This window comes from Microcaecilia unicolor, chromosome 8 (genome assembly GCF_901765095.1).
Source record: "Microcaecilia unicolor chromosome 8, aMicUni1.1, whole genome shotgun sequence".
Lineage (NCBI taxonomy): Eukaryota > Metazoa > Chordata > Amphibia > Gymnophiona > Siphonopidae > Microcaecilia > Microcaecilia unicolor.
In genome coordinates, this window is record NC_044038.1 from 167,177,472 (window position 1) to 167,201,354 (window position 23,883).

Sequence of the window (23,883 nt, forward strand, 5' to 3'; positions counted from 1 at the left end):
AAGGGGTTGAAATCTGGAGGAGGGAGAGAGAAGTAGTCCAACATCGCCCCCACGGCCAGCAGGGCGAGGAGTATGTGAAAATAGATAACCGCCATGGCACAGGGCTGCGACTGAAGCAGAGTCATCAGGGCAGAGCCAGGTTTCTGTTATGGCGAGCAGATGGCGGTGACGCGAGATAAAGAGGTCCTGGATATAGGCGAGTTTGTTAACAGATAGAGCGGGCATTCCATAGGGCGCAAGAGAAGGGCAGAGAAGAGGAGGGGAGTAGAGAAATAGAGATGAGGTTAGAGAGGTCGCGGTGAGATCTGTAGAGTTGGGATAATAGTTGGTGAGGGGGGCCAGGATTGGGATTGATGTCACCGGCTGAGAGTAAGAGAAGGAGTAAAAGAGAGCGGAGGAGAGTAGGAGAGGTGTGGCCACGAAGGCGTCGAAGGCGAGAGGTATTTAGGTGGAATGGGGAAGGCAAAGTGGACGGAAGAAAGAGGCGGAGATTAAAAGCCAAGAGGGAGGAAGAGGGTAGGAGAGAAGGTGAGGTGATGAAGTCGATGGATGGGCAGTGAGTTTCTGTAGCGGAGAGAGGTAGGGGGTGAGGGAAAAGATTAGGAAGGAAATGTGAATAGGGGCCATAAATGACTGAGGTACTTTAGCAACTGGGAAGAAAATTAGATGTAAAGAGAAAAATGCCTCGCGCGCCGTTAGGCGCGCAGCACCTAGAGCGGAGGCCCTGAGTGGATCGGAGTGGACCTGGGTGTCACCCCGGAGAAGGCTGTAAGGATATGCAGATGAGCTGCAAGTCCTCCACAGCACCTGAAAGGCAGCAGGTGGTAGAGCTGGGCACCTCTCAGCTGAGGAAAGGCTTACCATTCAGATACTGAATGTTCACCCAGTCCTTCAGCCACCTTCATTCTGTACATAGGAAGTTAGCAAATTTTTTTGCAAGAGAAGGAGAAGCATTCTCAGGATACTTTAAAGCTTCTTTCAGTAATCAATCAAAGCTCTTTTGTTGTAGATGTCAACAGCTGATGGAAGTTCAGAATCATCAGATATAGATTCACGGTAAAACAATCAAAGTTCTCAACTAACCTGTAAAGAATCGTCTCTCCTGGGACATGTAAGCCTGCACAGACTTAAATTGAGTAACTGAAGATGCCTTGGCTTGAGCAGCCTGATTCATTGCTTTTTATCTCCAAAGACTGAATCTTAGCAAAATTTACAGAAGAACTGTTGAATACTGAACAAGCCATGTGGAAAGACTCCAACATTGTTTGTCATCTCAAAGCTTCATTAGAGGCTGTAGGCTCATTGGGCCATCTTGTAGGGACCCAAATACCAAGTTTCCACCCTGTATACTTAGCCCATACTCTCTTAAGTGGGCCAAAGCCATCTTGGCTTGTGGTGAAGAGCTCTCTTCAGTTTGCAGTGTCATAACTCCCCCAGACGCACCAGCTGGTGCAAGATTCACAGTGTGACTCGGCTGCTGCAGGTTCTCAGTGAACCTAGAGGAACTAGCTGGTCAGTAGGGATTAGTAAAACCTCACGCTTCAATTTGGGGCTCCTTTTCTGCCCTGATACCACAGACATCCGGCATGGAAGGAAGGGTGCAAAGGATGTGTTTGCTGCACTCCTTGGAGTCTGTTCAGGAAGGAAGAGAGGGTCTTCCTGACTTCCCATTCTGCTTAGGCATGATCAAGACTTAATATCAAAGTAAAACCCACAAAGGGAAAAGTCAGCACCCTTCATACTTGAATTCTGTTGCAGTTCAGGTGTTGAAAGCAAAATGGTCTCTTATGTTTTCAATTTGCTGCTGGTAGACCAGTTGAGACCTCCTCTGGCCACATGGGTCTGCTACATGGAATCAAACTTGCCAACTCAGCCAGAGTGAGAGGAGAACAGAAGTTGACAGGAAGCTAAGAGTTTAGGGCCTTATTCTCTAAAGGTTATGCTCCTAAATTATGAGCATACTCTATGCTCCAAAATAGATTATGCACATAAATTAGGAGCATAACCTTTATAAAATAAAGCCCTTAATGTATGGCATTTGCTAGAATGTCGGGTTAACTCTCGTCGGCAGTCGGTGACAGAAGCATTTTGGGGGAAAACGTCTACTATTTTTTGTGATCGCAAAGCCATTTAAATGCTTAAATTGACTGTGTGAAAACTGCCCACTCTGTATGCGGGCAATAGAACCTCATATTGTACAGCACTGCGTAACGCTAGTAGCGCTTTAGAAATGTTGAGTAGTAGTAGTATAGGGAAATCATGTGTGCACTTCTGCTTTTCCTGGAGGCCATTCCCTGAGGTGGAGTTGAGGTGGGGACCGAAACGATGCAAAACCACCTTGTATTTTCAAAAGTACATGTGGTAGTTTTTTTGTAAAGAATTGGCTTGATTTTTCCTTTGTAGTATTTCTTTTCTTTTGATTGTCATATATGTGTACAAACATAATAAAATTCTTGGGGAGGGGTCTTTTTATTAAGCTGCAGTAAGCATTAAAATGTACTTACTGCAGAGTGTGCTGAGGCGTCCCACAGTAAATTTCAAATGTGCGTTCTACCCATCTGCTAAAATTTTTTAAAATATTTTAGTTGAGCGGGCATTTCTGCGCTAATCAGCGTGGATTAATTGTAAATGGACATTAATTTGGAAAATGGAAAATCGGCCATTTTCTGGCTGTAGTAGACTTAGCCTTAGTGCATTGGAAAGACCCTCTTAAGGCCGCACTAAGGCCACTTTTTAATGCAGCTTTGTAAAAAGACTCTAAAAAAAAATACATGTGGTGGATTTTTACTTCAAAAAAACAAAAGTATCCAAAGTTGTTAAATCGCAAGAGGATTGTGAAAAATTGCAAGAGGTCTTTATGAGACTGTGAGACTGGGCATCCAAATGGCAGATGACATTTCATGTGAGCAAGTGCAAAGTGATGCATGTGGGAAAGAGGAATCTGAACTGGAGCTACTTGAAGCAAGGTTCCACATTAGGAGTCACTGACTAGGAAAAGGGATCTAGGGGTCATCATTGACGATAATTTGAAATTGTCTGTTCAGTGGTGGCTAAGAAAGCAAATAGAATGTTATGAATTATTAGGAAAGGAACGGAAAACAAAAATGAGGACGTTATAATGCTTTTGTTTCGCTCCATGTTGTGATCGCACCTCGAATACTGTGTGCAGTTCTGGTCACTGCATCTCAAAAAAGTTATAGTGGAATTAGAAAAGGTACAGAGAAGGGTGATGAAAAGGAAAGGCTAAGGCGGCTAGGGTTCTTCAGCTTGGAGAAAAGACAACTGAGGGGAGATATGATAGAGGTCTATAAAATAATGAGTGTAGTGGAACGGGTAGACGTGAATCGCTTGTTTACTGTCTCCAAAAATACTAGGACTAGGGGGCCCACAATGAAGCTACAAAGTAGTTACTTTTAAAACAAATCGGAGAAAATATTTCTTCACTCAACATGTAATTAAACTCTGGAATTCGTTGCCAGAGAATGTAGTAAAAGCAGTTAGCTTAGTGGGGTTTAAAAAAGGTTTGGATAACTTCCTAAAAGAAAAGTCCATAAGCCATTAATTAAGATGGACTTGGGGAAAATCCACTGCTTTTTTTCTAGGATAAGCAGCATAAAATGTATTGTACTGTTTCGGGATCTTGCCAAGTACTTGTAACCTGGATTAGCCACTGTTGGAAACAGGATGTTGGGCTTGATGGACCTTTGGTCTGTCCCAGTATGGGAACACTTGTGTACCTATGCATATTTATTAGGTATATCCTGAAAACCTGACCTTTTGATACCCTTAAGGACTAGGAGTGAAGATCAACGCACTACTGTATCCCCATGTACTAACATGCAATATCATGTGTTATTTACTTCAGGTTCCATTTTATGCAGTGGACTTATTTGCTTTAATGTGATAGTGCACTTAGGTGAGAAGTTTTGGATGGTTCATTTTTTTCCTAAAGCTAGTTTACTGTACACACAATAGAAACACTTGCACATTTATAGTTTTACTGCAAGATAAACTGAGTTAATTGAATTATGACTGCTCTGTCTTGATCAGGTATTTGAAGCTGTCATCTCATGGATAAATTATGAGAAGGATACTCGCTTAGAGTATATGGCCAAGCTGATGGAACATGTCCGTCTGCCACTTCTTCCCAGGGATTATTTGGTACAGGTGAGTTCACTGCATTACAGACTCACAGACCTACCTAGGCCCTGTGGTTGTATCAGCCCTGGGAAGTAGCTAGCCATTTACACACACAAACAGAAATTTATGTGCAGAATTGATTTATTTTCATGTTGTTGAACTTTAAAAATAAAAATAAAGTATGCGCATATAGCCTGTGTGAATGTAAGTTTATCCAAACGAAATGGAGATGTTCCCAGAAATATGATTAGAAAGAGTTAGTGTTCATGTAAATAACTTAAAACATCTGAAATTAACAACTAAACTAAAAGAGGAGGTAAGGCTGCTCAAGAATCGCTATAAATCACTGCTCCAAACACTTTAAAAATCGCAAAAAAAAAAGTCAGCAATTTGTATGTGCTCCAGTGGCCGTTTTATGCATTCAAATGATGCAGTGATGGCATCGGAGCACATTGAAACAATCAACATTTTATACTTTAAAATATCTAAGATCTGCTACTACTATTGTTAGTTCTGGAGGGAGTGGCCTAGTGGTTAGGGTGATGAACTTTGGTCCTGGGGAACTGAGGAACTGAGTTCGATTCCTGGCACAGGCAGCTCCTTGTGACTCTGGGCAAGTCACTTAACCCTCCATTGCCCCAAGTAAGCCGCATTGAGCCTGCCATGAGTGGGAAAGCGCGGGGTACAAATGTAACAAAAAAAATATATTTTTATTATTCCCTCTGGGTAAGTGGCATATCTGGCTCTCTCTCTTTTTTTTTTTTTTAAATAGTGTGAATTTTACATGAATGTAAATCACCAACTTTTTAATGAGCATCAACTCCCTCTCTGATTATTTCACATCACTTAAGCCAACACAATATTTGTTTTAAACTGAGGTGCTTTATTTTTATATTATTCAAAACAAGCAGCTGGTTTGGTCTTTCAGTCACTATTTCTGTCTACTTTTATGGACTAATTTTATCTATGCCATTAAATATGGTTTCTGTAATTTAGTTTTTAATTTCAATTGTTTTAAGTTATTTGCTTCTGATGCAGCCTTACATAGATGAAAAATCGCCACGTCGGGCACTGTGTTTAGTTTTCTGCTATAATAAATTACCTATTATTCCACCCACTGGTTTTTGAGGTTCTGCTCTGTTACTACTTGAGCATTTGCAGATCCCTGCCTCGCTTCGTTTTGCGATATGTAAAATTGCCCTTCTGATACTTCACATGCTCATCTCCTCACCCCCCTTTACCTGAAAGACATTTTGTGCTTGATATTAAAGGCACATTTTTGGGTGGCTTGAGTTCATAGGTTGGCACAGCTCTTTATTCTACATGCTCAGATCTTAAATTTTTGAAAATGTACTCCACAGTGTTGGCAGAGCTCAGTAGGATCATCCATTCATGTTGCTTCAGTTTGCGTGGTTTTTACTGGAGTGCAGTAGTAAAGACACCCTTGTGCTTAAAATGGTGTGCTTTTGAAATCATCATTTCCTGTCCCCAGACTGTTGAAGAGGAAACTTTAATAAAGAACAATAATACATGTAAAGATTTCCTAATCGAAGCCATGAAGTATCATTTACTTCCAGTGGATCAGAGGCAATTAATAAAAAATCCTAGAACAAAGCCAAGAACTCCAGTCAGTTTGCCAAAGGTAAGATACCACAACTTTGTAATGAAGGGGGGTGGCATGCTCTGTAACTCGCTTTGTAATGAAGGAGCGGAGCATGCCACTTTGTAATGAAGGGGTGGGGCATGCCACTTTGTAATGAAGGGGTGGGGCATGCTATGTAACACTTTGTAATGAAGGGGTGGGGCATGCTATGTAACACTTTGTAATGAAGGGGTGGGGCATGCTCTGACTCACTTTGTAATGAAGGGGACGGGCATGCCTTGCAACTCACTTTGTAATGAAGGGGGCGGGCATGCTTTGCAACTCACTTGTAATGAAGGGGGCGGGCATACTTTGTAATGAAGGGGGTGTGGCATGCTTTGCAACTCACTGTTTTTTTTTTCATGTTGTTGGAGCCGGGTAATCAACTAGCATCTGAGGGGCAGCAAACACCAACTGTAGTCATAACAAATCAATAGGTTCTGACCGCCACAGAAACAAAGAACCATCAGCATGTACTTCTACTTTGGAAATCATCATTAGGGGAGTGGGCTGCGAACTAAGGAAGCCCCAAATCAAATCTCGTTGCACCTCCTTGTGATCTTGGGAAGTCACTTAACACTCCGTTGCCTCGGGTATAGATTGTAAGCTCTCTGGGGACAGGGAAATACCTGCTGTACCTGAGGGCCAGATGCACTAAACAATCGTTAGAGCACTTCCCTTACCGATTCCCTTAGCGAATCGGTAAGGAACGGGCATGCATTAAGGAAAGGGAATGCAAATGAGCTGCTTGTTGTAGCTCACTTGCATTCTCTATTCCATCGTTAAACAGTCGGCCAATCGGCCGGTCGAGCATGCGCAGAGCAGCCAAGCGTTATGCTGACTGCTCTGCGCATGCCAAATACGCCTCCCTGTGGCGTCCGAAGACGCCGCGCTGCTCACCCCCTCCGATGCGGCTTGATCCAGAGGACAGTGCAGTTGAGGATGCCCATCCCCAAAAAACGTCCATTTTGGACGTCATTCCCCCCCCCCCCCCCCCTTAATAATAAAAACGTCTTTTTTTGGCAGTGCTTCACTCAGCTGAGAAACCTGGAAGTCCCTGAGCCAATCACAGTGGTTGTGATTGGCTCAGGGACTTCCAGGTCTCAGCTGAGTGAAGCACTGCCAAAAAAAGACGTTTTTATTATTAAGGGGGCCAAAATGGACGTTTTTTTTGGATGGGCGTCCATTTTGGCCGTCATTCCCCCCCCCCCCCCCCCCTTAATAATAAAAACATCTTTTTTGGCAGTGCTTCACTTAGCTGAGAGACCTGGAAGTCCTTGAGCCAATCACAGTGCGTTTAGCACTGCTAAACGCGTTGTGATTGGCTCAGGGACTTCCAGGTCTCTCAGCTTAGTGAAGCCCTGCCTAAAAAGACTTTTTTATTATTGCAGGGAGGGGGGAAAGGCGGCCAAAATGGGTGTCCTCAACTGCGCTGTCCTCTGGATCGAGGTGCATCGGAGAGGGTGAGCAGCGTGACGTCTTCGGGGGGGGGGGATGACGGCCATAATAGAAGTTTTTATTATTGCATTGACGAGCACTTGACTTTTTTCCCCCGATTCTTTGTTTTTTTACTTTTGTAGCAGTTTTTCAATCCCGCGCAGCCTCAACGAGAGGTACAGACCTCTCGTTAGATTTTCCAGGGTTAAGGCAATCGGAAAAGGTTAGTGCATCTCATTACAATAGGGTTTCTACACAATTTGCTCATCTGCATTCCGTTTTCGTTAGCTGCTACCGTTGTTGGAAAGAAGTCTTTAGTGCATGCCAGGGTTTACTACTTGTTCGTTAATGGCTTGTTAAGTTTAGTGCATCTGGCCCTGAGTGTAATTTGCATTGAGCTACAATTGATAGAGACATGAGCCAAATTTACAGTGATGTGAAAGTTTTTTTCCCCCCACTGCTGATTCCCCCTATTATTGCTTGTAAAGGTTAAAAACCACCTTTCTGTGGTACAATTAAAGCGGATTACATTTATTATATGCAGCTACTTTGTGTCCTGGGCTCTCAATCTTTTTTTTTTTTTTTTTTTTTTTTGCACCTGGGCAATGGAGGGTTAAGTGACTTGCCCAGAGTCACAAGGAGCTGCAGTGGGAACTGAACCCAGTTCCCGAGTTTCCAGAAAACTGCACTAGCCATTAGGCTACTCTTCCACTCTGTGTTGCCCTGAATGGTTTTGGATCTTGAAACAAAATGTAATATCAGACAAAGGAAGCTGAGTATCCTGACCTGCCATTATCATAGTGATAATAGTAAATAATGGCAGATAAAGACCAGCAGGGCCCAGAAAGGTGGCTAGGGTTGTGAAGGTTCCCCCTCCTCCCTTTTTTTGCTTTGTTATAGTATTGTAATTGCTTCTTCATGCAGGGTGCCTCTTGTCCTGAAACTTCTCAGCAAGACTGTGGGGAAAGTCTTTAAAACAGTGTGCTGCTTGGAGGTGCTTTATAACATGGCATAACTATTTATGTACTTAATGGGTACGCACCCGCTTTGTTGCAGTTGCAAAGTCAGCACCCAAAAGCACTTGCATGGGGTTTCATTCTTGCATCTCCGTTTCCTAGAGGCTCCACCCACCCCGTTCACCTTTGTGACTTGGGTTCTTTTAGTTGCAGAAAGGGGGAACAGTTTTCAGTCCTCAGCTTTACTAGGGTAAACTGCTTAAATCTTCAGAAATTTGCCTTCAGAATGCACACATCAATTTGAGATTTTAGCCAAGGGCAATCTGGGTTTATTGTACTTGATTTTAATTGAGTTAACCTCTTCTCTCAGCAGAAAGCAGTGTTCTAATGGTCCTATTGCTTGAAATTTTCCTTTCATGGTCCGGTCTGAAAGGTGGCGGCTGCTGCTGTTATTAATCTGTACTGCAGTGCTTTTGAGCCCCACCTTGTGGTAGTTTCCAGGAATTTGATTATTTGTTCTTTTTGTCCTAGTATGTCTATTTGTGACATTTGTTACTGCCAGTTGGTATCATGGCACTTTACAATCAACCAAATAACAAGTGGAAACAGGTAAAAAAATCAGTAATGATAGTAGGAAAAAGAGGAAAATGTATTGCACAATGATAATTCCAGAGGACAAGTGGTGTAAAATAATATAAACAGACAACAAAATTTAGGGCCCTGTTTACTAACTACTACTACTAATCATTTCTTTAGCGCTACTAGATGTATGCAGTGCTGTACACATTATATGCAGGTACTTTCTCTGTCCCTAGAGGGCTCACAAGCCACTTAACCTCCATTGCCTCAGGTACAAAAACCAAGATTGTGATCTCTGTAGGTACAGAGTAAGTACCTGCTTATAATGTCTGATTGGTTAAGCAGATTATAAATGCCAGAATTAAATTAAATATATTTTTCTGCATGGGATTGCGTTCACAGTAGAAGGCACACACTCGGGCATCTGCACACAGCCTTTCTGCGTTGGCCCCTTACTGCTGGATTGGATAGGGAGAGGGTAGGGAAGGGCAGAGGCTGGCCTGGATGAATTGGGGGTGGAGGAGCAGGCTTCCTACAGCAGCCACAGCTGTGAGGAGAGGGACTGAAAGTCTGCATTGAGGTGAGGAGGATGGAGGAAAGAGAGAAAAAGACGGAGAGTGGGTAAGGAAACCTGGGGAAAAAAAGAAAGGTTAGCAGCTAAGAGGCCAGAATCATGGTAAAGGAGGGAAAAACAAATTGTATAGGAAAGAGTTTGAGGAAGAAAAAACTGCGAAATCGGAACATGTTTCACGTGAAACAAGAATGATATGATGCACAGATTAGAGAGGTGAGTTGCAACAGATAAGGAGGAAGGTTGGGGAAAAAAAAGATTTAACTTTTCTGCACCATGTTAATGCCCCCCCTCCCCCATTTACTAAAGCTTAGCTCGAGTTCTCTTCAGCAGGGCCCCATTTTATTCCTATGGGCCCTGCTGCAGATAACTCGAGCTAAGCTTTAGTAAACAACCCCCTAAGTTTGCTACCAAATTTTTCTTCTGTACAGTGACTTCTATGCAGCTTTTATCTTTTTCATAAGATATTGTCTGCTTATTATAATAAAAAGGATTAGGAAGCAAATAACATGAACAAATGTATGTTATTTGGTTTGTGTATTGGAAAATGCATTGAAAAAAAAGTGATGTGCCCAAGGGCATTTTCCCATGTTTGTTCCTGATTTATGTAGTGCATTTCCAAAAGATAGAAGTGTGTTGACGGATCTAAATGCCTCTTGGAGGAGGCTGAAAGCATACTTGCTTGTGCAGGTCTTTGAATTATGAGGTGTTTTTATATTCATACACATCTACAGTTCTACATGTAATTTTTTTTTTTTTTAATGTTGCCTAGAATTTTTTTGAGTGGTTGGGTTAGAAATGTTTTAAATAAAGCAGTACCACACACACATGGCAGACAAAACCTGTCTTCATGTCAGAATTTGCACAGGTATCTATTGTGGCTACCTGCTGGAAGACTTTGACCTGCACAGTAATATTTCTTCATGTGTAAATTTGCTGTGCTTCTCTTACAGGTCATGGTAGTTGTTGGTGGACAGGCGCCAAAAGCCATTCGGAGTGTGGAGTGTTACGATTTTGAAAAGGACCGCTGGGATCAGGTGGCAGAACTCCCTTCCCGGCGATGCCGAGCAGGTACCCCAGCATGAATCCAATAAGTTGATGTAACCATCACATCTGAACCGAAATTCTGTGTGGCAGGCATGTGTTTAGCTTCAAGAACGGAAATTTTCTTAACACGGTTTATAAATAGAATAAAGTTGCCTAGTGTGGTCTGTTCTAAAATGTAGACATGAGTGCGGCAGAATTTCAGCCCCAATTTTGTTTCATATCATAAATGTGGGCATTTTTCCCAATCAAAGATTCCCCCTGCCTTGTAGGATTTATTATTTATTTTATTTATTGTTTGCATTTGTATCCCACATTTTCCCACCTCTTTGCGGGCTCAGTGTGGCTTACAATAAGATATGAATAATGAGAATACAGTTACAAATTGGTTATGGGTTACATTGTACAAGTTATGCGAGATAATCGAATTATCATTAGGAATATCACAATGGGACATCAACAGGGAGAGTTTAGGAGGAGACAATGGGAAGCTTAAGGGCAGTGTTAAGACACATAGGCACATGGTGTACATATTCCTGTAAGCATATGTATGAGTAATGTGGAATTAGGGGGGATGAGAGATCATAAGTGGATGTGTGATGCATTTATGTAAGTGAGTGTGGGCTCTGTGTTTTGGTTTTTTCCGTAAATTGTCTCAAATAGATGGGTCTTCAGTAATCTGCGTATATCAGGTAAGAAAATATAGCTAAGGTATACAAAATAGAACTCTGCAAAGCTTTGGTTGAATACAAAATTACTGGCTGATAAAAATTACACTCATACGTCACACTACTAAACACTAATTCTTACTGGTTACCAGATAATATTACACCACTGATAAGTCACACTATGTTACGAGGTAGTACAGTTATTAGCAGCTTCTCCTGATCACAAATATGACGGCACCAGCCTTCTGCTCAGGTAAATACCACTAACTAGCCCCCGACTAGTAGGAAATGAATCACCGTGTTTCTCACCAGGCTGAGACCTCAGGGTCATCTTCCGGGAATGCACGGGACACTTCACAGACTCAAGCTGGAGGAGTGGCCTAGTGGTTAGGGTGGTGGACTCTGGTCCTGGGGAACTGAGGAACTGAGTTCGATTCCCACTTCAGGCACAGGCAGCTCCTTGTGACTCTGGGCAAGTCACTTAATCCTCCATTGCCCCGGGTACAAATAAGTACTTGTATACAATATGTAAGCCACATTGAGCCTGCCATGAGTGGGAAAGCGCGGGGTACAAATATAACAAAAAAAAAAAAAGCTGATATGGCAGCGAGTCTTAGTCAGAGCTGAAATAGAACTCTGCAGCAGACAAGGAAGGGCACAGGTCATTCAGTGCAGGTATAGGTGAACCACGATACTTTCCTCCAGATACACAGTTCATCAGTTGTGTTCTGCTTGGGACTGCTCACATCCTGCATTGATACCTCTTATCCTAGGTCAGGGACACAGGAGTTCAGGCCTCGAGTGCTGCAAACGGGCCAGGTTTTCAGGATATCCTGAATGAATACATATATGAGAGATCTGCATGGAACAATTTCCATTGTACACAAATCTATCTCATGCATATTCATTAGGGGTATCCTGTAAACCAGGCCTATTTGCAGCACTCACCTGCATCCCTGTTTTGCATTTCTTGTTTGTGCTCAAAAGCTACAGTTAGTCTGAAGGGTTTTATATATAGTAGGATTTATGGTACGTTCTCATATCTGTAGTCTGTGCTCTGCCACCTTGCTGCACCATGCTTGACTTAACTAACACAGCATATATTTCATTGTGTTTTTTTGCCCCTCCATTCCAATTCAGTTTATTACCTATGCATGCATTATAATTTGCTTGCTTTGGGTAGGGGACAAAGGGTAAGGAGGCTGTATTGGCAGCATGGGAGGGGGACCAATTCAACATTAGAACAAGTTAGGACTAATTATAGCTAATAATTGGTCATTAATGCCAGTTAGCAGCTAATTAAGCTATTATGGTACATGCACAACTGACCTTATCACTTGCATGCTCAACTTTGCACACTAAGTGTAAAATTGGGCGCACAAGTTTCTAGAATCAAGGGGGGAGGGGGAAAAGGCCTCAGTAAATCGTGCCCAGAATGTCTGTTCTTCCCAAAGTATGTGTATCCTTCTTTTTAGGAACCAATGTGAATAAGAACATAAGAATAGCTATACTGGGTCAGACCAATGGTCCTTATAGCCCAGTTTCCTGCTTCCAGCAGTGGCCGATCCAGGTCACAAGTACCTGGCGGAATCCCAAAGAGTGGCAAGATTCCATTCTACCAATCCCGGGGCAAGCAGTGGCCCCATGTCCATCTCAATAACAAACTATGGCTTTTTCCTCCAGGAAATTGTACAAACCTTTTTTAAACCCAGATACGCTAATCGTTGTTACCACATCTCCAGCAGCGAGTTCCAGAGCTTAACTATTCTTTGAGTGAAAAAATATTTCCTTCTATTTAATTAGTGTTGATTTTCTTTTCCCTTTTTAAACAGGCGTGGTGTACATGGCAGGCAACATTTATGCTGTGGGTGGGTTTAACGGGTCCTTAAGAGTACGTACTGTCGACGTCTATGATGGTGTAAAAGACCAGTGGACCTCTATCGCTAGTATGCAGGAAAGACGAAGCACCTTGGGTGCAGCTGTATTAAATGATCTTCTCTATGCCGTCGGCGGATTTGACGGAAGCACAGGTACTGCCAAATAGCATTGAGCTGTTGAGTGAGCCAAGGCAGTAATTTAAAAAAATCTGCCTCCAATTTCAGGGCTCCTTTTGCAAGAAAATTCTGTCCTCCATGTTAATTCTGTCCTCGGCCAGTGTATACACTGCCTTGCATTATTCCTGTATTTTATGTCTCCTATTGCACTTATTACAGAAATATATCTGACTTATAGGAGGCATAAAGGGCTGCAGTATGGGGCATAAAACGCAGGAAAATCATCTTCTGAACACAATAATTACATTCTGGAAATTGATAACGTTTCTTAATCCCATTTTCCTGTGCAGTAGCTAAGTACAGACACATTGATAATGTGAATGGAGCAGATAGGATATAAACCATGGAGTAGGTAGCCAGTAAGCATTTGGTGGTAAATTTTACAATAGGCACCTCGATTTGAAGGGTCAGGAGGTGTCTATTTTAGCTTATTTTATAATGACATACATGCACCTGTGTGTCTAAAATACTAGGGTTAAACCGAAAGATATCGTGGCTAGATTGAAGCCAGGACATTTATTATGCCAGATTGGTAGTAGGCATACAAGTAGTGCTTATGCACATATATATTTTTTTTTATCAAGAGTGTATGTAAGTCATAACTCCAACTGTGCTCTGCCTACACTCTACTACTACTACTACTACTACTTATCATTTCTGTAGCACTACTTGACGTATGCAGCGCTGTACACTGAACTTGTAAGAGACAGTCTCTTCTCGATAGAGCTTACAATCTAATTAGGACATACAAACAGGACAAATAAGGGTAAGTACAAAGAGTAGCAACATTCTGTGCAGAATCCCAAAGAGTAGCAAGATTCCGGAATCCCAAAGACTACTACTACTACTGTTTATTTCTATAGCGCTACTAGACGTACGCAGCGCTGTACACTTGAACATAAAGAGACGATCCCTGCTCGACAGAGTTTACAGTCTAATCAGGACAGACAAACAGGACAAATAAGGGCAGTGGTGTGCTGGTAAATTTTTAACAGGCTCTCTCCCCGGTCCACCTCTGTGCCCCCCCCCCCCCCCCAAAAAAAATTGCAGAGCTGGCTATAGCCGGGGGGGGGGGGGGGGGGGGCAATGCATTACTCTCTCCAGGAAAAAAAAATTAAATGATCCCAGGTTCCAATCTAATTCATGTTTAATGTGGGATAAAATGCCATAAATAAGTAAATAAATATAAACTTTTAATGTTGAGCACCTGATTTTCAAAGTGAACATATTTCAAACACTATAATGAAAATAAAATTATTTTTTTTCTACCTTTGTTGTCTGGTGGTCTGTTTTTCTGATCATGCTGGCCCAGTATCCGATTCTGCTGCTATCTGTCCTCTTAACTCCGTTTCCAGAGCTTCCTTTCCATTTCTTTCTTTCTTCCTTTCTTCTTCATTTCTGGTCCTCAGCTTCTGCCTATTTTCTTCATCCATGTGCAGTTTTTCTCCTCTCTTCCTTTTCCCTCATCTCATCTCCTTCCTCACTCTTCTCTCCCCTCCATCCATGTCCAGCATTTCTTCTCTCTCCCCTCCTGTCCCCTGCCCTGCATGCACCCATGTCTAGCAGTGACCCTCCTGTCCCCTGCCCTGCCCTCCATCCACCCATGTCCAGCAGTGACCCTCCTGTCCCCTGCCCTGCATGCACCCATGTCCAGCAGTGACCCTCCTGTCCCCTGCCCTCCATCCACCCATGTCCAGCAGTGACCCTCCTCTCCCCTGCCCTCCATCCACCCATGTCCAGTGACCCTCCTGTCCCCTGCCCTACCCGCACCTAAACCCAGTGATCCTCCTGTCCCCTGCCCTGCATGCACCCATGTCCAGCAGGGACCCTCCTGTCCCCTGCCCTCCATCCACCCATGTCCAGCAGTGACCCTCCTCTCCCCTGCCCTCCATCCACCCATGTCCAGTGACCCTCCTGTCCCCTGCCCTGCCCTGCATGCACCTATAGCGACCCTTCTCTTCCCTCCCTTCCATTCACAAATGCCCAGCGACTCCCTTCTCTCCCTTGCCACCCCCTCCCGAGTTCGGCGAATTCAACTCCCTCCCTCCCTCCGGATCCGGTCCCTTACGTCAGCGACTTCACGAATTCTTCGGGGTCGCTGCAAGCGCTGACTCTCCCCCACTGGTGCTGCAGGTTCGCGATTCAAAATGGCAGCCGAGACTTACAAGGCCAGAAGTTTCAGCGGCCATTTTTAAAATGCGAACCTGCAGCGCCAGCGTGGGAGAGTCAGCGCTTGCAGCGACCCCGAAGAATTTGTGAAGTCGCTGACGTAAGGGACCGGATTGGGAGGGAGGAAGAGAGCCGGCTCACGCAATTCAACAACCGGCTCGCAAGAGCCGAGCAAAGTTAACTGGCTCTTGCGAGCCGGTGCGAGCCGGCTCCAGCACACCACTGGATAAGGGAATGGGTATTGAACAAGTAAACAGTAGCTAAAAGCAGCCTCAAAAAGGTAGGCTTTTAGCCTAGATTTGAAGACAGCCGGTGCTGGAGCTTAACCCTCCATTGCCCTAGGTATTAAAAAAACAACAACTTAATTATTACTACTACTACTTAACATTTCTAGAGTGCTACTAGGGTTACGCAGCGCTGTACAATTTAACAAAGAGAGACAGTCCCTGCTCAAAGAGCTTACAATCTAATAGACAAGTGAACGGTCGGTCCGATAGGGGCAGTCTGGATTCACTGAACGGTAAGGGTTAGGTGCCGAACGCAGCATTGAAGAGGTGGGCTTTAAGCAAAGACTTGAAGACGGGCAGGGAGGGGGCTTGGCGTAAGGGCTCAGGAAGGTTGTTCCAAGCATAGGGTGAGGCGAGGCAGAATGAGCGGAGCCTGGAGTTGGCGGTGAACCTATTAGGGACAGAGAAAGTTCGGCATTTAAGAAATAGGCTCACAGAACCGGCCCCAACAGTGCACAAATTTATCCATTCTATATCCGTATTTTATAAAAATAAGTAGCACATCAAGCTCTGCTTCACCTTTACCCAAACTAAGTCCCTGGGAATGCGTACACACCATCTTCTTGGTATGCTTAACTTTTGTCTACGTTATTTGGCCACCCTCTTACAAGAGCCATTTCCATGCAGAAGATACTTTATAATATTTCCTTCATTGTGTTTCTCCCCCAGAAACTCCTTTTGTCCGTACAGCTGAAGTACCTGTAGCCACACTGCCCTGCAACACATCTTCATGCCCATCATATAAAAGATGTGCCATCTTGGCACCACATATGACCCCTAGGGTAACTTTATAAAACCCTTTTATGTGTGAAAAATCCTTTATATAAAACTTCCCCCCCCCCCCCCCCCTGCTTAGCGTTAAAGAAATGAGGGGTCCTTTTACAAAGCTGCGGTAAAAACCAGGGCTGTGGAGTCGGTACACCCACCAAACCTTCGACTCCAGCTCTGACTCCTACCAATATTAGGCTTTAAATCTTTTGTTCTGCTTCTAAAGTACTGGTAAATATAACTTTAGATCCAGGACAAAGATTCGTGAGTGTCTGTATTTAATATAAAACTATAAAGTGATAAATTTACCTTAATATTATATATTTTTTTATTTTCAAGTTGGAGTTGGTACATTTATACTGACACTGGTGCCACCAAAAATTCCTTCTGATTCTGACTTCGACTCCACAGCACTGGTAAAAACTGGTCTTGGTGCACTCTTACGCAGGTCATTCCTTCGTGCTAAGGCCAGTTCTACTGCCGCTATAAAAACCCTATTTTCCACTTTAATAGCCACGTGCTATTATAACCATTAGTATGTGGCTGTTTAAAAAGAAAAAAATCCCGTGGCAGCACCTACTTCCACTTGTATGCGGTAAAGGCTCCTGTATTAACTATGTACTGACCACTCTCTGCCCCTGACACCCCTAAAAATATTTGTCCAAAATATGTAGCACATGGTTAGCATGCGCACATGCAAAAACTAATGCAGGACTCTTTAGTGCATCCCGCTTAAACCATTTTTGTTGCATTATACACGCATTAGTTCCTAACACAACTTAGTTAAAGGAACCCTAAGTGGTATAACACAAAGATGGTGAATAATATGTAGTGAGTCCCAATAAAAAGCTTTATTGTCTTGGGATTTTGCCTGTTTGAGACACATGTTTTCTCTTTGGTAGGATTGGCATCTGTGGAAACCTACAGTTACAAGACCAACGAATGGTTTTTTGTGGCTCCCATGAACACCAGAAGAAGTAGCGTTGGGGTTGGGGTTATGAATGGTAAGATTAAAAAAAAAAAAAAAAAAGTGCATTATGCAAACTGCCCTGGGACTCTCAAAATTCCTCTTCTCCCTCTCACACTCACATGTAATTACTGTAAAACATTTCAGCATTCAGTAAAATTGGCGGGCTTAGTAGGGCTCTTGTAGGAAATGTGACAGGCAGAACTAGCAAATTTGTATTTTGTCAGACAATGGGTAATGCATGGATCAGAAAAATAATACTGTTAACAGTGCAGACTTGTTACTGAACAAGTCACTGTCCAAATTTAGAGACCCGACAAAGGTCCTTCTATGGGGTTATATGTTTATTCTTTCACTCAGCGGTTCCCTCTTGCTCCTTTGGGCTTCCAGCTCAGTCAGAACTGATCCTGGAGCCATGAGTCTTTTTGTTCACAGCTAACATTGGTTGGGGGGTTAACCCTATTTCAAACCCATGCATGTAATCTTGGTCCTGTTCTTCCGGCAGCAGAAATAAAGGTATAAGGTTTGTGGATTATTTTTTGCCCATGTACTTTATTAGTTAATCTTTAAAGAGAAACAGCCTGGCTAATTTACCCTCGGAAAGCAACTACAAGGTACCCAAAGACCTTAACGCTTTACTCATGGTGCCCTTCTCCAGAAAAAATGAGTACAATGGAGGAATAGCCTGATGGTTAGAGCAGTGGGTGGAGAACCAGGGAAGCCAGGATTGAAATCCTGCTGATACTCCTTGTAACCTTGAGAAAATCACTTAACTTTTGATGCCTCAGGTGCAAACTTAGGGTTCCTTTTACAAAGCCGCGCTAGCGATTCCCGCTCAGCAAATGCAGCGAAGCCCATAGGACTTGAATGGGTTTCGTTGCATTTGTTGCACCAGAATCGCTAGCATGGTTTTCTAGAAGGAGCCCTTAGTGTAAAACCTCTGGGGTCAGGGGAATTCCCTGAATGTAAAACTCTTCTTGAGCGATAACTGAAAAGGTATATGCTAAGGCCAAATATAATTAAATAATAATTTAGCGGTCCCTTTACTAAAGTGTGCTAAAATTTGCAGTTGACATGTTTTAACAAGGGATTACTACACGATAACTGCAAATTTTGTGTGACACTTTCTGAGAATAAGCTAAGTGCTCCCACATTAACCAGGCATTAGCCAGTTAGCCTGCAATAATTATAATTCACTAAGGGCTTCTTTTACAAAACTGCGTTAACGATTCCTACATGGCAAATGAGAGGAAGCCCATAGGAATTGAATGGGCTTCCTATCATTTGCTGTACCGAGAATCAGCATCGCGGCTTTCTAAAAGAGGCCCTAAGCTGTCTAATACTTCCACACCCACTCTGCCCATGCCACACTCCCAGATAGAAAAATTCTTAAAAATTCAGCAATGCACAGATTAGCGCATGTAAACAGAAAATACTGCAAAACTTTAACACTTGTTTCTGTTTAATTAAAAACTTGCTATACAGCCTTTTCTGAAAATACAGGTCAAACTGGTGTACAATACGGTAATATAATTTAAAAGAGAGAAATCGGAACTCCATCGTTGCAATAGGAAAGAATTGGTCAGTGATAATTCCTTACAAAGAGGTGTAGGTAAAGCATTCCACCACAAGGGAGCGATGGGGGGGGGGGGGGGGGGAGAAGCGCTGATTTGTGTGGAAACTGCCATCACGCATTAACCACATGCTAAGTGGCTAATGCTCTGTAGTAAAAGGGCCTCTTACTCTGAAAATTTAAGGAAAATGTGTATTTCACTTTTTTCAGTTTGTTTTTTTAATTTCTATAAGTTGCAATATTTTCTTTGGATGTGGAAATTTGTGTTAAATGCTAATGAAATCAAGGTATTCAGAAAAAGTGTTGCCATTTGTGCCCAGTGCAAAAAATTGAAAAAATTATGTAAACTTGCATCTTTCTTGGAACTGGTGATGCCAGCAATGTGTTGCTTTTTGCTTTAAGTGCAGAAGGACTGAATATGAGAAACTTACAATAGAGGACAGATAAGAACCTCCCAAGTCCCGTTTAGTCTGCTCAGTTCCATTTCTGGTGTACTGCCAGAAACTCAGCCATTTTTCATCTCTAAGGCCTGAGCCAATTTTTGCAGCATGAACCGTACAGATGTGCTAAACGGTCTTATTTTCAGGGTGGACATAGTGAATATTTATAAAATGTTTCCATACCCTCATCTCACTTTTTAATCCAACGTTTGAGGTGGAAAAGTGACCCTGTAGGGTAGATCTAGAAAAATGTGGTACGAGAATTCTTTCCATGACAAGTTTTTCTTGTTTTCCTTCAAGGGAAGTTGTATGCTGTTGGTGGCTATGATGGTGCTTCTCGTCAGTGTCTCAGTACTGTGGAAGAGTATAACCCGGCTGTGAATGAATGGATCTATGTGTCTGACATGGGGACCCGACGGAGCGGAGCAGGTATCTGGTCTTTGTTAGCATTGTAAAATTGTTCTTTACCTCTTGCATAAATCCATTTTATGTAGATTTTAAAAATCCAAAATACTGTATTGACTTGGATTTATTTACATTCCTTTTTGAAGAAATTCACTCAAGGCTGTGTTCAGCAAGTCAAACATAGGCAATAAATAATTACAATAGTAAGAATATTCAAAGAATAGTATGACATAGTATGCAATAAAACATTTTTAATAGCATAGGGTGTAAGCAAAGGTGGAACATATAGACAGAGAAGGTAGAGCAGTGGTTCCCAAACCTGATCCTGAAGGCACCCCAGCAGTCAGGTTTTCAGGGTATCTATAATGAATATTCATAAGAGAGATTTGCATGCAGTGGAGGCAGTGCATGCAAATCTCTCATGAATATTCATTGTGGATATCCTGAAAACCTGACTGGCTGGGGTGCCTCCAGGACCAGGTTTGGGAACCACTGAGAGAGAGTAATATGAGTTGGAAAATAAGGAGACTAATTTAAAGAAAGTTGCATATGAAGTCAGAAAGGTGCTAGAATATACAACTACTACTACTAATCATTTCTACAGCGTTACTAGACGTACGCAGCACTGTACACGTTATATAAAGGTACTTTCTCTGCCCTAGAGGGCTCACAATCTAAGTTTATTGTACCTGGGGCAATGGAGGGTTAAGCGACTTACCCAAGGTCACAAGGAGCTGCAGTGGGAATCGAACCCAGGTCGCCAGGATCAAAGCCCGCTGCAATAACCATTAGGCTGCTACTCCGCTATAATCTCAGCTAGGGTAGGAGTAGATCAGCAAATCCTGCTACTGCCTTTGTTAGTTCTTGTAGTGTGTCTGTGTGTGACTAGCAAGTTAGTTGCTTTTTCCATTAAAAGCTTGGGAGAAGAGCCAGATTTCTACACCTGCCTTCGCCTCTCTGGAGCAGGGCAGACTGGCTAGATTGTGAGCCCACTAAGGACAAAGTACTTGCTTATAATAAATTTAACTGCTTTAGTTGTACCACAGAAAGGTGGTGTATCACATCTGTGACCCTTTATCATTTACCCTTTGTTCACATTGCCTTTCCAGAGCTCTCTATGATGTAAAAGTGCATTCAAACTAGACAGTTTAGTTTCAACCATTTTTTAATAGATGCACACAGAGGGGGGGGGGGGGGGGGGGGGTTACAGCATAGTTGAGTTGTTGGCGTATTGGCACACAGGGACATCGCCAAAGTCACACAGCCATAGCTAAAACTGAGGTGTAATTCCTGTGTGAATTCTGAGTCTTTGTTCATGAGCTACAGGCTGAAGATCATTCCCCAAAGGTGGAATGTTAGTATATTAAGTAAAGCAAAAAAAGGCTGGATAGAAGATAATTTGTGTTTGTAGTTGGGTAAAATCATGTTTTGAAATCCTGCCCACCGGTGTGTAAAATGTATTCCTTGTCAGCCATTCCAGACTGGTCCAGATGCAGATGCATGGTGTATGCACACCTACCAGCAGATGGAGACTGACAACACTAAAACTTTGACTTGCTTAAAATCCCTGTGCAGTTTCGAGGCAGGCAGCCGTTATTGTTCTCAATCTCTAGCAAATAGTGGACATGCAGCCTGTGTACTCTTAAGTCTGGTAGGCCTGAAGGAGATAGGGGTATTCCTTACTTCAGGGGTCTTTAGTGAATTCTGATCTGATTTACTTCATAGTTCAAGAACCCCCCCCCCCCCCCCCCCCCCCAAAGCTGTTCTCTATTTCTAAGCCTACTTGCTGTAGGGTATTGGTTCATGGAAGCCACAAGAACCCCAGGGGTGTTATACCTGGCTGGCCGGGTCCCTCCCCCTCTCTGGGAGGACCATTCTGCCTTGGTTGCAGTGTGAGTGCTGCAGCTTTGAGTGCCTTCTCCAATCCACAGCACTTTTTCTGCTTCTCTGGGGGTGGGGGGAGGGGAATAAGACATAGTCAAGAGCCTGGTGCTGTAGTGTTGCGACTGGTGAGTAGTGCAGTGAGTTTGTTCTGTGGGTAGTTCCGGTTCGCTTCCGCGCTGGTTTTAAAAAGGGTCTAGCTTTGGCATTGTTTGAAGGTGCACGTGGTACCACTTACTTGTTTTTGGGGGACCAGTTAAAGATTCGCCTTTGTCATCTTCAGACATATTGCATTTCCTAAGGGGGGTTAGCTCTTCAGGCCTCCATGCCGACCTTGTGTTCCTCAGTGAATTTTGAGCCTTTGTCATCCTTTCATGAAGGGTCTTGAAATTGGTGTTTATGGTGACCATTTCTTTGGTGCGATGGATTTTGGAACTGCAGGCCCTTTCGTGGAAAGAGCCTTTTTTGATGTCTTCCTCTGAGGACGGTTCCTTCTTTTCTGCCCAAGGCGATGTCTCCCTTCCATGTAACTACTCCCCTAACAAGGCTCATATATGGTTTTAACCTCCACTTTAACCATATATCATATAGAAATCATTCATATGTTTTTATCGCCTCAGCAGTGCACATGACCAACTTCACTCTTTTATTGGACATTCAATAGCACCCAAATCCTCACTGGCGATAATATTATATTAAACTGTTTCTTCATTTACTTATTTATTTCTATATGATATATGGTTAAGGTGGAGGTTAAAACCATATATGAGCCTTGTTAGGGGAGTAGTTACAGTTGAAGGGCTCTTAAAGAGAGAGTTAGTAGTGCCAAGTACGTGCGGTCCCTTCCATGTAAACCATGTGATTTCTCTTCCAGTTCTTGGTGATGCTAAAGGAGACAAGGAGCAGAGACAGCTGGCATGTCTTGATGTTTGGCAGATTTTGCTGGCTTACCTGAAGCAGACAGAGGAGTTCCGTCATTCAGATCATCTTTTTGTCTTGCTTGGAGGCAACAACAAAGGAGCGGTGGTGTCTATAAGCCGACTGTAGCTGGATGGCTTAAGGATGCTATTGCCTCAACCTCGTAGGCTGAGTGTGGCTTGATTCCACTGCTGGACATTTGTAAAGTGGCGGTTTGGTCTTTGCTAAATACCTTCACTAGGCACTATCTGTTAGATGTGCAAGCCAAGCAGGATGCATCCTTTGGGAACAAGATTTTGACTTCCGGACTTTAAGGATCCCACCCGTGATTACTTACTTCTTTGGTACTTCCTATGCATCAGCATCTGGACCAATCTGGAATGGCCAACAAGGAAGGAGAAATTAGATCTGCTAATTTTCTTTCCTTTAGGTCTTCCAAACTGATCCAGAACCCACTCTGGTCGTGCTTTGATTCATGGTACATGGAAATTGGTGATTACCGTCAACTGTTCCATTGTGGAGGACTGTTCTGCTTCAGTTTCACTTTTTGTTTATAGTTCTTTGAGTTCCATGCTTCACATTCACTGCTGTGGTTGGTTAAAAAAAATAAAGAAAACCGTTGTAATACTGTTGGATTCATGACGGATGATTGCTTGCATAGTGTGGCACAACCTGGTGTGGGCTAAGGTTGGCCTGTTGTGTCCTGAGAACAGCCATGGTGGGGATCCTGATGGAAAAAAATTAATCTGTCTGCTTTGTGACTTCAATACTGGCTGCCTGGCAACTGCACAGAGATTTTATGCAAGCCAGACTTCGTCGTTCTCAGTCTCTATCTGCTGGTAGGCGTGCATAACCCACACGTCAGTGTTTGGACTGGTCTGGAAGGCCTAAAGGAGAGAAAATAGCAGGTAAGATCTAATTTCTCCATGCTTCAGAAAAGGCTGTTCATGATTCTTGCTTCTTTGTTTGGATTTCCAGGAGTGGGTGTACTGAGTGGACTGTTATACGCTGCTGGAGGCCACGATGGACCTTTAGTTAGAAAGAGTGTTGAAGTGTATGATCCAGGGACAAATACCTGGAAACAGGTCTCGGACATGAATATGTGTCGAAGAAATGCAGGTAACAACTGTATGTGCCAGTGCAAACGTTACCTGATATAGAATAATCAAGTCTGTGAATACACATCACATTCCCAAATAGTAAAACCCATGGTGATTGGTAGGGTGCTGGTTGTGTCATTTATCCAGAGCAGAGGAGGCTAGTTAGGTTTTCAGGATACCCATAATGAATGTGCATGAGATAAATTTGCATACACTGCCTCCACTGTATGCAAATCTATCATGCACGTTCATTGTGGACATCTTGAAAACTTGACTGGCTTAGT

At 43.1% G+C, this 23,883-nt stretch overlaps 1 protein-coding gene across 3 annotated transcripts in view; it reads left to right on the top strand.

Moving 5' to 3' along the window:
* The window catches only part of KLHL3 (kelch like family member 3), a 145,457-nt gene that overhangs the window by 109,515 nt on the left and 12,059 nt on the right, over positions 1-23,883 (top strand). For all 3 annotated transcript variants that reach the window (XM_030212861.1, XM_030212864.1, XM_030212862.1), the window contains 7 exons: positions 4,051-4,167; positions 5,633-5,782; positions 10,279-10,396; positions 12,870-13,067; positions 17,218-17,319; positions 19,596-19,724; positions 23,478-23,618. In XM_030212861.1, the coding sequence (XP_030068721.1) occupies positions 4,051-4,167; positions 5,633-5,782; positions 10,279-10,396; positions 12,870-13,067; positions 17,218-17,319; positions 19,596-19,724; positions 23,478-23,618 (955 nt within the window). The remainder of the gene's footprint in view (positions 1-4,050; positions 4,168-5,632; positions 5,783-10,278; positions 10,397-12,869; positions 13,068-17,217; positions 17,320-19,595; positions 19,725-23,477; positions 23,619-23,883) is intronic.